Raw genomic sequence first — 13746 nt, 5'->3', positions numbered from 1 at the left:
TGCTTGCTAGACAAGTATTTCTAGATTTTCTATGAATAATTAGCAAAACAACTTGTTTTTTAAATCCAAGAGAGTAACCACTATTGAGTAAGTTTTTTTTGGCTGCATTTGAATTGCTCTATATTTTTTCTCTGGAAGTTGAGAGCATTTATACAATGCAACAACTGTGACTCAACACTCTGCTGCCGTTACACACTTTTAATCACCTTGACTGCACCAAGTTGATCTTTGGCTTTAGCCTACAAACAAATCTCAACACATAAACATCTACATTTCATTTCCATATAAGAATATTGCTAATAACTGTAGGTTCTATTTTATAAACAGTTACCATTTGTATTCTACATATATTTCAGTGGTGGTTCCACGGAAATAAAGATCAAATCCACACTTCGGTAACACCATGGACTATCTTGGATTTGTCTTGGGGTTTTCTAGGCTTCTTTACAATTAGTATAAAGCAGTGTTCAAAATGCAGTCTAGCTACTTTAAACAACACCATTATGGGTAGGTGAGCCTGAATTAATGTTAACCAGTCGGAGGGAGGTGCGCGGCGGAATCTTTTGGCATAAGCCTACGCACACTGCGTTATAGCAACAGGATGCAGAGTAAGAAGCATTCATATTCACAGATTACAACATACATTACCACATAACTTATTAATTGATAAACAGATGCTATGTCAGCTTGGTTGCTCCCTATCCTCTTCAAAATAAGCTTTATCTATACTACTTCAGCAGTAATTGTTTCAAGGCTGTAACAAAGATTTGGGATTTAAATTCAGTCAAATAAAACTCTTCTCAGGTCATTTTATTTCAAAGTAAACACTGAAATGTGACTTTGATGCTCAAAAAGAAAATTATATTTGCATCATTAATTCTTCCTCAGAACCACACATAATTTACTATGCATTTTCTCAAAATGTATGGATTACTGGGCAGAGATAAGAGGGAATTCAGCTAAGCAGCTGGAGAGGAATATAGAAGAAGGCATGCTACGCTATTCAACTGCACAACATTTCCAGAGACAGTAAGGGAACAGTCAGTCTGTGACTACAGGAGATTATATAAATGCCCAAAGTTTTAAGTTTAGGTGTCTAAACAGAGGAACTAATGCAATGCTTTCTTTGCAAATCCAGTCCTTTTCTTTATATTAAAATGTGCACATGAATCAGCCTGACTGCATTAGCATGCTAATGCCACTTCAACACAGCTATCTATTTGGGGTGTTTTTAAATTCAAGAAACAAAAAGACTTTGTGCCAGTACAACAAGATAAGAAAACAACAAATGAGTACTCACGCTGTGAATAAAGCAGTATCTGAAATTCCAGCAGGGCACAGGTAAAGAGCTGAACCACGTTTTCTACTCCAAGCAATTCAAAAACTTCTTTAACTGGAAAATCAAATAATGGTAGTTCACTGGTGCTTGGCCTTTGGCAGATAATTGGTCCATAAACACCCGAAAATTTCAATGACCTTCCTGCTGGAGGAAGAGGAACTTCATAAAGAATATTGTAGATGTAGCTTTCTAAAGGTAGAGGTGGTGGCTGAGGTGAAGTCACTGCTTGGTGAAGTTGTTCTAGTACTTTCTTACAAGCCTTCATAAAAGACATTGGAGTAATCAGACAAATGCACTTTGAGACATAGAGTGTGTCTCTGCTGATGTCATAGGAGTTAAAACGCTGTAGCTTTGAAACAGAAGTGCCATTGCAGTCTCCTGTGCTGCTGCAGCTATCTTTGTCATTTGTGGGTGGAGTATGAAGAATGTCATATTCAGCATTGTGCATATGATACAACGTCTGCATTGCACTGCAGATCTGTTTGCTAGTAACTTCCTCAAAAAACGTAAGAGAAAATCCAAATGTCCGTGAGCCATCTTCACGAGTAATAATAAAAGAGTGGAACTGAGGTTCTCTGGAATCTGCTTGTGTCTTGAAAGCAAGCCCTTTAGGCATACATAGCTATAAAAAGAAGGGGAGATATCCATTAAAACACATGTTTTTCTCTTCCTGCCTCCACAAGCATTGGTGAAAACAGGACTTAGAATCCACTGCCATCATATTTCACTTTAAATTCCAGTATTTCTTACACCTCTGAACAGTAGCAACCTGCATCTAAATCAGAAAAACCAAACGGTTGCAAGCAGTTTTTATTGAAATTCACAACCATTTTGCTGTCAATCTCAATGGGACTTAAATAACAGAATTCAAATGCAGATAAAGGAAAGTATTTTGGTCATGAAGCCTGGAAACCTGACAGAGAAAAGGACTGCATTTTATATGAATTAGGAAACCACACTGCGTTACATTAATGGGAAATATCTTACGCAAAGATTAATTAATTGCAGACTAATTTTTCTCTCTACCAATTCTCTACAACGTAAAAGAAAAAAGAAGTTGTTAAGAGATCAAAAAAAAACTCTCCTAGGAACTTATCACTTAAGTTTTAAGTTAATTTCCTTTTAAAAATATCCCAATTAAATGAAAAGGCCTCTTGAGCCTGCACAACTTAGAGAGATTAATAGCACATTTTTTTCAAAGGGATGTCTTCCGTTGTTAAGGTAGATTTTTGTCTTAAAACCAAAAGCCTTTAATTGATACTGACCATCCCCACTGCATCCTGGTCAAAGGGGTTCCATTCAACATTCTCAGGATAGCGAGCAAGAACTTTGGATTTAAATGTGCGTCTTAACGGAGTTTGTTCAAAATTTTCCCCTGCAGATGAAAGAAAAACACAGAAGTAAATATTTAATTCACTTTTCAAGCTCCAACGTGGCCAAAAAGTAGGACATCAGCAGGTAGATGTGAGGATAAGTGAATTAAGCACACACTCCTTTTAAGAGAAACAGAAAATGCAAGACAGTTAGTTAGCATATCATCAGACGGCAGATATTAGCAAGAATTAGCACCGTAACATCTCCATGTCATTGAGTATCTGTGCTTTTCTTCATGTGCATCTTGAGATTATGATCATGACAGCAATTCTCCAAACTGTTCTTCAGATTATTTCAGATTCTTGTTAAAGCACAACTAATGATTCAGTTTCTGTGGAATTCTGACACTGAAGAAAAGCACAGATAGACAAGATGCAAAGACAATGCAAATTTAAGATAGAGATACAAGAGGCATCACTTAATTTCTTCTTTAAGACTTAGGAAAAAAGGGTATCCATAAGAAGTTAGCTGTGAAGAGAATCTCTCTCAAAAGATTGAGAATCACACAGAAGACAGAGTATCAGGTGAACAAAAAATGGTGTGCTTTTTTCCCCACGCCTTTTCCTTTACCTTCTGTTGCACTTGAAATGAAACGGCTGGCACCATCTCGGGTTTTAGAGGCCTGTATATACTGGCATAAAGCTATATAACAAATAAAAACAACACTGCATTACACATTTCATACTGTCGACTGTAATTAAGTAGCTAACACATACCATTAAAACTACAACTATTCTCTACAGAATTAACATGCATGATAGATAGTCTACTCCCCTAAGACATTTTTCGCACAACTTCAATTTTTTCATTGTAGGTACACAGTTCTTGAAGGAGATGATCAGGATGTAACAGAAGTTCATAGTTCCTCTATGAACAACCAGAATACTGGAATACTGATGAAGCAATGGGAGTTAATTGTAATGAAATATTTACATGTTAAACAACAACATACTCCCAAAGAGAAGATGATGAAACTAACCACAAGGACAAGACCATCTCAAGGCCTTTAGAACTACATGAATTTAAGTGGCTAGGTTCAACTTTTCACAGATGATACCCACACACTAGACTGGCTGATACAATCTTGTTTACAAGCTCTAAAATTTCCTCTAGAGCAATGACTATTCATTGTGATAGCACAGAACTCTCTGCAATAAATCTTCACAATGTATGTAGTTGTTTAAAAGAACCCAAACACTGTGGACAATGGCACATCTTCAAATAAGCTTCACTGTCTTACTAGAATGCAATTAGCTAAATAAGCATGCAGCTGTTGACAGCTGCACTAACAAACAGGCCCAATTGCATGAAATCATATACTTCAAATAAATCAAACTATTTCAGCAACACCTGCAAAACACAAAACACATTTCAACTTTTCACTTGTTTTCTTACATGCGGCAATTACATGGCAATACAAACTGATTTCAGAATTGGTTGGGTTTGTTCTGCACTTTTACAGTAATATTTAAAGTTCAATTCCTAAGCCAAACTAGAATCTTTATTTCATATATTTACTTCCACAGCATAGCCACACAGACAGTCATAAAGCTGCCTCTAGACAACAGCGAACCTAACAAAAGTGTTACACCAAAAGAAACTTTGTTGCTATGGAATGCTTAGGAAGTCCTTAAACAGTTGAGAAGTCGAGTAGCTCTGGATTTTGTTTGAACCAAGTCTTAAACCCTCCCTCAAACTGGAAATTTATCCTGGATCAGGACCTAGGACAGGTCTCACAATACCACAAATATGCACATCTCTTGCTAATCCTCTGATTTTTACCACTTCTAGGTTTTAGAAAGTGACTGAAGTGTTGCAAATTATGCAAGACGAGGACCTGTACAGGATCTTCTCCCTGCATGCTAGCTAGAAGAAAGCCTTTGAGCATCTATTTCAAGAGGTAGAGATTAGCTCTAATTTTCCCTCTATGACAATAACGAGCAGGTCAGAAGAAGCTACCCTAGATATAAGGGGGGCAAAAAATATCTGATAAAAGACCTATATGGTCATGCAACACTGATTTTAAAGAACTGCTAATACCACCACCTTCATTCATCCACTGAGTCCACTGATCTGGACTAATAACAAAACAAAGACATCCAGAAAGCTAGACTGATTAAGAAGTTTGTGGCTTTTGCACTGCCAAGCAGCTTCTTTCTTTAAATTCTTGTGATACAGTCTGTTATTCCATTCCTTCAGTCATGGTGTACACTTATTGTATATGTGACATCATCAAATAAAAATCCTTACATAGCATGCAATCAAAACATTAACTTTGTATTTTCCACATAAGGACACTCTTACAGGAATCTTTTAGCATACAGAGACTGTATATGCAATTTCTGTTGGCACTAAAATGAATGTCTTCCTGAAATAAATATAAAACAGCTTCAACATGAAACAGTCATATTGCTGTAACTAAACAAATTAGTAAGAAAAATGTGAGTCCGTACCCGCAACGGAATGTAGGAGCCATACGCTTAGCACAGCTTTCCTTGTAGCATGCAGCATGCTGAGCTTAGGGTTCAGAAGACCCTATAATCATACCCTTTACCTTTACACTCTCTACATCCCAGTTCAAAGAATCTTGTAATGGTGGCAATCACCCCAACTCCTCAAGTAGAGCTGCACATATTTCTCATTAGAGAGGACTCCCTTCCCCAGCAAACATCTTCCTTCCTTTCATATTAAATAAATAAAAATCTCCTTCCCTTTGAGCCTGAAACACATAAACTCTGTTCTACACTTCTATCCCCCCTTCCCCTGCTGGTAAGACCACCTGACATAGTGCAAGATGAAGTGATGGTTAGATCAGTTAATTTGGTGCTGGGATCGGGGACTGAATAGTGGATCAGGTTATCCATTTGAGAAAAACTCCAGGATCACTTTGGTTTCACTGCAACACACTCCTGTTTAAGCAACTGGAATACAAAGTTTCCTCTAATGAATCAGGAGTTTCTATCACAGTCTCTAGCAGCTGTCATTCCATTGCATTTGTAACAGATTTTCACATCTGGGACCTCCTCTAAAAACTTCTCTATGCAAGTTACTGTTCCGCTTCCTCTGACAAAAGCGCTCAAAAGGCAAAGCAAGTCCACTGTTTGCATTTCTAAAACAACGGTGCAAGTATCTATTATGGACACACTTCTCTCTACTTAGGTATCCATCTTAAGTGCAACTGAAATATATATTGGTTTGAGTGCCATCCTTCATCTACAGAAGTTGAAGGACTTCAGATGAAGTAAGGAGAAGAGGAAGAAAATAACCAGTGGTAAAAGGCTCGGTTTTGGTGTTGGGTTTTGGGGTTTTTTTTCAGCCTGTTTGGCATCTAAGAAGCCCAAACTTGCTCCTTATCCCAGCCCCATGAGAACATGCTCCTTCCAGCATACTATGCATTTCAACAATCAGTGGACAAATCAATTCTTCCTATTGCAGTCCCTAAAAAAGGTGAAGACAAAGAGACAAATTAATTCCAATCTGTCAGCTGTAAAAGTTGATGCTCTTTCCCCATTCTCTTTTGCTTTCCAGAACTGAAGTGTAAAAAATAGATACAAATAACCTCTTCATCATCTATTGCTTCAACAGCATACATTTTTCCACACCCTCTATGGCAAACAAGAATTTAGGCGTTAATAAGCATCCATTCATCATTTAAGTTTCGGTATTCATCTAGCTGGTAACAAAACATAGTGCCACACACACTCTGGAACAGTTTCAAATGCTGCAACAATGAATGTAAAGCACCACAGAGCAACAGCCGAGGACATCTGCACGCTGTGATTGTAAGGTCAGGAAACCAAACGCTTTTGTTTTCATTTTTCTGGTAGTTTTTCAAGGAAGGGAGGAAGAGGTGGGACAGAACTGGCAGAAGAAACCATCAAGAATCTAAGACAGCTTTGTAAAAAAAAAACAAACAAGAATACCCCCAAAAAAAGTCCTGAGTTTGCACATTTTCAAGTATCCTAAAACTTTGTTTCCTATTTTTACTGCTTTGCACGTAACACAGGAAAGCAGATGGGCCATCTGGTAAAACATTTCAAGGATACATTCTTAAAAAAATAGAATTGTTTTAGTAAACAACTTTTCTGCTTCAGCCACAGCAAAAACAACTTACAGAGAGAGATTTAGGTCTGCTTCCAATTAAATAACAGGAGCAGCACTCAAAATTAAAATGACAGGCATGTTCTCAGCCATGGAGGTTGGAGGGCTGGTGGCATTTCCATCACACAGTACATCTGAAATATGTGCAACAGAAGACACTAAGAAAGGAAAAGGGTGGCTTATCTTCAGACTAGAATATAATTCTTCTATGTGTACTAGAAATATAAAACAGAAGTAGAGACAAGCATATTTTAAGTATATTTAATATAGAAATCAGCTGTTCTCCTTATGCCCATCTAAGATTGACAGACTGAGTGAGACTGCTTCAGGAGAGCCTGAGAAAACAAAAGCAGAGACCATCTTGGCCAGCCTCCTGAACCACTGTGGATCTCCTTTTACAGTGACATGTCCCATCCAGTTAAACTTCCCTAAGTTTTGTGTTCCCACTGCCCTCCAGCCTTGAGGACTGATGGAAACACATCTGTGTATTAGCACAAGTACCAAATGTTACCAAAGCATGTGTTCAGTCCTTTAACCAGGTATTTCTATTCTTCTGAAATAGTTGCTTGATTGTTTTTTTTTTTTGGGGGGGGGGGGGGATGGGACACTGGGATGATGATGCTGTTTGCCTTTTTTAAATAGAATTGATTTCTAAAACCAAATATTAAACAGCTGTGCTGACACTTTGGTCAACTGCTATGATACAACAAACACTGAAGTTTATCTTAGTTGTGACTATATGCTTACTTATCTCACCAGCCACTTCTCTCGAGCTTTCTTCCTTTTGTATGTACTATATCAAGCTTACCTTTCTTCTTCATAAGGCATGATTCATGTTTAGTAAAAACAAGATTTTCAATATGAAAATCTGAATAGAACAGGAAGAACAAAGTCTAGTGCTTGTATTCCATCCTGAGAGTAAAAGTGACAGGTCCAAGGTAACAACTTGTAAGTGCCTATCATCCCTTTGTTTAAATTCATAAACATAGATGATGGCTCACAGTACCACAGAACCAAGATTCTGAGTTAAATTCTTCCCCTGGTCAAGTTTAAGGAAAACAAAACATTATTTACATATACTTTTATCTGTGGAAGATCATATGAAGGAAAGTTTAAAAAAAAAAGGCACAAATAAAAATACCAAATATACCCTAGACATATGTCACACAAGCACTTGCCAGAGCACACTTTGTCACTTTCCAACAGATTCAGGGCTACTCAGAGAATGAATTAGCAAAAGAATCCTCAATTCATCTCATTCAATGGATAAATCCAGATTCCTTCCCCTTCCAAACTGAGATTGAGCCCTGTTCATAAGGCCTCTCAAGGCTGCTAACGCATATAAGGGCAGCCCTTAGCAGTCAGATCAGCGTTCTGTGTATCATTCACATGGATTTCAGCCTAAAGAACTTGCAGAAGATAGCCCCCAAAGGAGATGTGCTTCAGGGTGCACATGCCAGTTTAATCAATGGCTGCACATTACCAGCCTCCTTCCTATTGCAAGGGCTGGTGCTCCCCAGAATCTGCTTGAAGCAGCAAGGCACAGATCAGTACACTGCAGCAACCTCGAGATCTCTGACACATATTCCTGCAACAGGCAATTATAGACACCACCAGCAACAACTACAATTGCAAAAAGAACTTTTCCAAAGTCACCTTAATTCACGCAGAAAGAAAATCTGTTTCTTTAAACCCCATCTTTTTTACCTCACCCAAACACTGAAATGTTGCTATACCTGTAAGTGAAGAGATTGTTTATGACTGGCTTGTTATCTGTCTACAGATCACTTATGAAATGTGAATGAACTCTCTCTCAAGATACTTCAGTATCAATACATAAATACCAGGTGCACACATTGTACCTGATCTTGGCTGATCTTACAGCCAATGAAAAAAACAAAACAAATTAACCAGCCAACCAATAGCAATACCCTACAGTTCTAGAGCAAAGTTTGAAACTAAATGTCTGCTGCCCATTATACCATAAGCCATGAAGTGTTTTCCTTGAAAGACCAAGAAACAAGTCTTAAGCAGAAGCACTCCAAGTAAAGTTTTCATCATTCATCAGTTTGTGCAGGAATGCTTGATAACTTCTCCTCTGTGCAATAACATTTTAAGCCTCCCAGGGTCCATGTTCCAGTTCGCTACAAACTGGACTACAAACCACAAATCTGAAAGGGCTGTCAAGAAATTCAGAGAGAATTACTGCACAAACACACATCAGTAAGCAATTGCTTCTGACATGGTCACTTACTTCATGTGCATTATTTCTGTTACATGAGCTTGCAGGTTAGAGGGAATTCAAAAGGTAAGTATGAGGAGTCACTACCAAGAACACTCAAGCAGGAGGATATCACTAAGTCAAAAGAATGATAAAGACAGTTGTAGCGGTTTGTAACTACAGAATCAATCACTTGAAGAAGTTGGGGGGGGGGAGGGAAGGGAGTGCTTTATTACTTGCAAATGTAATTAAGATGTTCTTGCAGAGCAGTTTCTCTCTTGGGGAAAAATAAAACAAACCAAAACACACACACACAAAAAAAAAAAAAAAAAAACCAAACCAACCAACAACCACAAAAAAAACCCACACCAAAAAACCCACAACACAAAATGTTCCAGAGGAACAAAAAGCCAAACCAACCCATCTTTGCATGCTTGCTTGTGTAAGGTTTAATTCCTACAGCTTTTACGAAGCCTTCAAAAGTCACACCTGTAAACTTTAATTCTTTAGACACTGTTTGAGCATCCTTAGTCTATACTCAAATCAAGAACCTGTAACCTTTCTCCTTCCCTACACCCTACCTAAGAGCCTTCAAATAAGCCAAATTTGTAACTGAATACTGAAGTATAGAAGAATGAAGAGTTTGGGGGGGTTGAGAGGCTGATACTATAAAGCACATAGCTCACTTAATTTTAAAATACAAATATGATAATCACGAGACAGAAACATCACCTAATAAACTGTAGTTCAGCAAAGCACAGCTGCTTCCCCTTTACATCAGCTCTCCCACTCTTTATTCTACATATCAGCTACCCTAGCACGTCTGCCTCAGTTCCCAAAGAGACAAAAGATCTTTTTGGCACTCAAACATGGCAAACAGCTCCAGCTTCTTAGGAAAAGATAGAGGGGGTAGGGAGGAGTGGAGTAAACTATTATCCAGATTAAAACATTTCACATGTGCCAGTGTAAAACCAGCCAAAAGTTGTTGCTATCTACTTCCCATCCAGAGTGACCTATGTGAAAACAGTGTGTGATTTCAGCCTTGTTGCTACTGGAGAGGCCCCCCACGAAGTTAACACCTTGGTTAGCAATCTCAGAGAAAAGGGGGCAGGGGGGGAACTCCCTTTCAGTCTCAGAGTGCCTCAAGGATATACCTCTCCAAATCCACATCCATGGGAAGAGGCATGCCAGTAAGGGAACTGTGGGAAGCTTTCACCAATACAATCTATATTATGGACAAAGAAAGGGAGAAGCAGGGGGGGAGGGGAATAAATCACCAAACCCCCAAAATCACAAAACGCTTCAGCCTTTGGAAAAAAGAAGCAATGGCTCCCACCAACGCAATTCACATCTGCAGCAACTGCAGAGAAACTTACTCACAGTTTACACAAGGAATAAACAGTATCACAGAAGAGCTTCATTGCAAGAATCACATTAAGCTCCAATTCCAAATGCCATGTCTTAATTCCAATACAAAAATGCCCAAACAAGGAAAATACAAAACAGGTCAAATGTCAGTCAGAAAACACAATCTTTAGTGAAAAAGAATGCAGAATGAGATCTCCAGCAGTTCCACAGAATTCAAGCATTTCCACCATCATTCAGGTGGCACCTAAGTAGCTCTAACTGGGTAAGATGAGAGATGGGATGAGGCACAAAGAGAATAGAGACTAACTCTTTCCAGTAATGCCAAATGACAGGACCAGAGGAAAGGGGCACAAATAGAAACACTGGAGGTTCCCTCTGAACAGCAGGAAACACTTTCGCTGTGAGGATAACTGAGCACTGGCACAGTCTGCCCAGATAGGCTGTGAATCTCCATCCTTGGGGATAGTAAAATGTCATCTGGACACAGCCCCTGGTAACTGGCCCTAGGGAGTTCTGCCTCAGCAGAGAGGTTGGACCAGATGACCTCCAGAGGTCATTTCCAACCTCAATTATTCTGTGATTTCCTCTATAAAGGAAACACGTTTGTAACAGACTTTTGCAGCGTACTTATGATTTCTGTTATCGTTTCTGGCACATCAACACCATCTGGAAATGTGGAAATGTGCCTCAGCTGCTTTCTTGTCCAGCTCAGCAACTGACAGTAGATGAAGCTTGAGCTTTGTCTGTTTGTTTTGTTTTACCATCAACTAGTAATTTTTTTCTTTATTCTATCACAGGTCACCCAGTGAGAACAAATCAAAATGAGAAAGGATGCCCAGACAACCAGATCACCTGACTTTGGGGATGAGAGCACCCTGGCAATAGAGAACATGCTCCCTTTAATCCATGCTAGCTACATTATATTAAAAGAAAACAAACATATATACATATACTGTTCATTTTCCATCAGACAGGCGACTCTTTCAGGAAAAAACTGTTACAGCTGTGCTATTCAGCAATCTTCCAGCATACAAAGGAAAAAGGCTATCAGAGGCGTTTCTGCAAGCAAAGTAACAGATTGAGCATCAATTCATGATCTTATGCTTCATTTAGAATACGCTGCATCATCGATATTGAGGTTGAATACCTGAAACACACAGTTTCATTAGCCTGGTCAGAACAAAGTCTGCCGGCAGCATCCCTGGAGGCCCTGGCAGCGACTGCCAGTCCCCTGCGGCGGTGGGGTAGCGATGACATCATGCCAAGCTGAGCTCCGGCAGCCCTGATGCAGGGAAGTCCTAGAGAGACCCGCTGTGCCCGGCTTCACTGCACTCCCTACCCCTGCACCCACCAGCTGAAGTGCCAGCACCTCTCTTCCAACAATGGACACTTATGAAGCAAATTGTTTCAACAGTACAAGGATTCAGAATCTATTTTTCAGCACAGAAATAGGAAGGAGGGGAAAAAAGCCAGTGAACAATAACCCTTTCATTCAAACAAGAAAGCCTTCCAGGAAGTACAAAGTATTTCAGAGCTTTATCCAAAACCCACTGAAATCAACACAGGGCCTTTCCATTTATATCAGTGGAGACTGGCAGAGGCCATAGCTTAAAACACAATTTGAAAGCATTATCAGTCACACGACGATGCATTATTAATAACACAACAAACTCAAGAAAACGCACCAGAATTCCAGCTAGCTCATATGCTGTGACGTTACCACAAATTCATCCTCCTTCCCCTTGTTTCCCTCCCTCTTTTTTTAAACCCTTTCCTCAAACCAGGCAAAAATCAGTCTTCTCCACAAAAACTAAAACCTATTCCCTCCCCACAAAACCCACACCTTGTCACAAGGAACACCATTACAGTATCGTGGTGGAATAGCAGAGTCTGAGATACATTGCACACTCCAGTTTTACATACTATAGATGTAGTCCTTGACTGGGAAAGCAAATACAGAAACAAATATCATGCTCCAGCTTTCAGACCTGCACACTCAGAATTATTTTTTTAAAGGCACTGATGTCTTTCAGTTTATTATTAGACAGCTAGCACAAAGTAATACACTGCCAGATTTAAATGTAATTATATGAGAGTTATTCACATTCTTATGACCATCACCGATTAATATTCATAAGAGTATTACTGAGTGAGCCTTGCACTACATTACACAAATAGATATATATTAAATGAATAATTAAATTAACATCAGAAACTGTTTTCAACCTACACATTTTGTTCTTGCATGATTTAATTAAGAAGAATCTGTGGAATTCCACATATGCTTCAGTGAAACTGTATTGCATTTTGTTCTCCTGGACTTCCTAAATTAAATTGATGCTGTAATTTAAACTGCCATTACAATGCAGACTTATGCTATATTCACTCTACAGCTATTTTAACATTAGACAAACATGAATTATTTTAGGATAATGTACTGCTCAGCTTGAGGGGCAGATGATAAATTTTGTTTGAATTCATTAAAAGAAAACAACAAGGAAAAGAAAGTTTTCATCATAGCCACAGTTACAGAGAACTCAATGCAATAAGTCAGTTCTTGTAACTCAAATTTCACTCTACAAGAAACAAGTGTTTATCTGGGGGGAAGGGGTGTTCAGTTTAAATACAATTATGTAAAGAAACAGTCATGGCATTTTACAAAAGCAAGGTAATAAAAAATAATTTTAAAAAAAGAGGGAAAAAAAAAAAAGGAAACATCACTACTCAAGTTCTGATGTCAAACACAAAATAAATAGTGAGGTTAGGTTTTCACCACTGCATTCCTGTGTCTTTCTGAACAGAGAGACACTAAGCAACAACCTAATTTAACCGAAGGCAGCACACTGAAACTAAAGCTGAAACCAGGTGCTGCTAGAACAAAGACAAAAATTCACTTTAAAACCACAGGTTTCACACAATGATGTGGGATAGACCAATATGGTTTAGCTGTGTATTTGGTGTGAACATTTGATCTAACAGAGTAATTAATTCCTAATTCAATTTCTTTTCAGATACCGCTGGAATTTTTATCCAATGCTACAACAAAACTTAATACAGAACAATCAAAAAGTCTTAATTTCCTCCCCCAAATCTGAGGCATTAAGATTTCCTGAGTGCTTCACTGTCCAGGAGCCTGACTAGAAGTTGATAAAGGCAACCAAGCTCCAAAAAGAGCGCAATAGATGTCTGTGAAGACAGTGAAGATCTACAGTAGCACGACCACACCACCTCCAGTTCCAAAGGCCATGTAACGAGATACTTGATTAGGATTTTTAGGAAGTTGGGTACCCTCCTGCAAACACACAGCCGGACGTTTCTGCCTGTCAGGCACACCGGCCCGAGG

The 13746-nt window shown here is 38.8% G+C and overlaps 1 protein-coding gene across 1 annotated transcript in view; it reads right to left on the bottom strand.

Annotated features, from left to right (window-relative positions):
- The window catches only part of DENND5A (DENN domain containing 5A), a 52374-nt gene that overhangs the window by 37459 nt on the left and 1169 nt on the right, over nt 1-13746 (bottom strand). Inside the window, exons 3-5 of the mRNA XM_068148021.1 lie at nt 3284-3355; nt 2605-2714; nt 1301-1961 (exon numbers count right to left, since the gene is read on the bottom strand). Coding sequence (XP_068004122.1) covers nt 1301-1961; nt 2605-2714; nt 3284-3355 — 843 coding nt within the window. The remainder of the gene's footprint in view (nt 1-1300; nt 1962-2604; nt 2715-3283; nt 3356-13746) is intronic.

The sequence above is a fragment of the Melanerpes formicivorus genome, unplaced genomic scaffold (genome assembly GCF_026170545.1).
Source record: "Melanerpes formicivorus ecotype bairdi unplaced genomic scaffold, bMelFor1.0.p_v2 SCAF_16, whole genome shotgun sequence".
Lineage (NCBI taxonomy): Eukaryota > Metazoa > Chordata > Aves > Piciformes > Picidae > Melanerpes > Melanerpes formicivorus.
The sequence above is the reverse complement of the archived record's forward strand: the minus strand, read 5'-3'. Positions and strand labels throughout refer to the sequence as shown.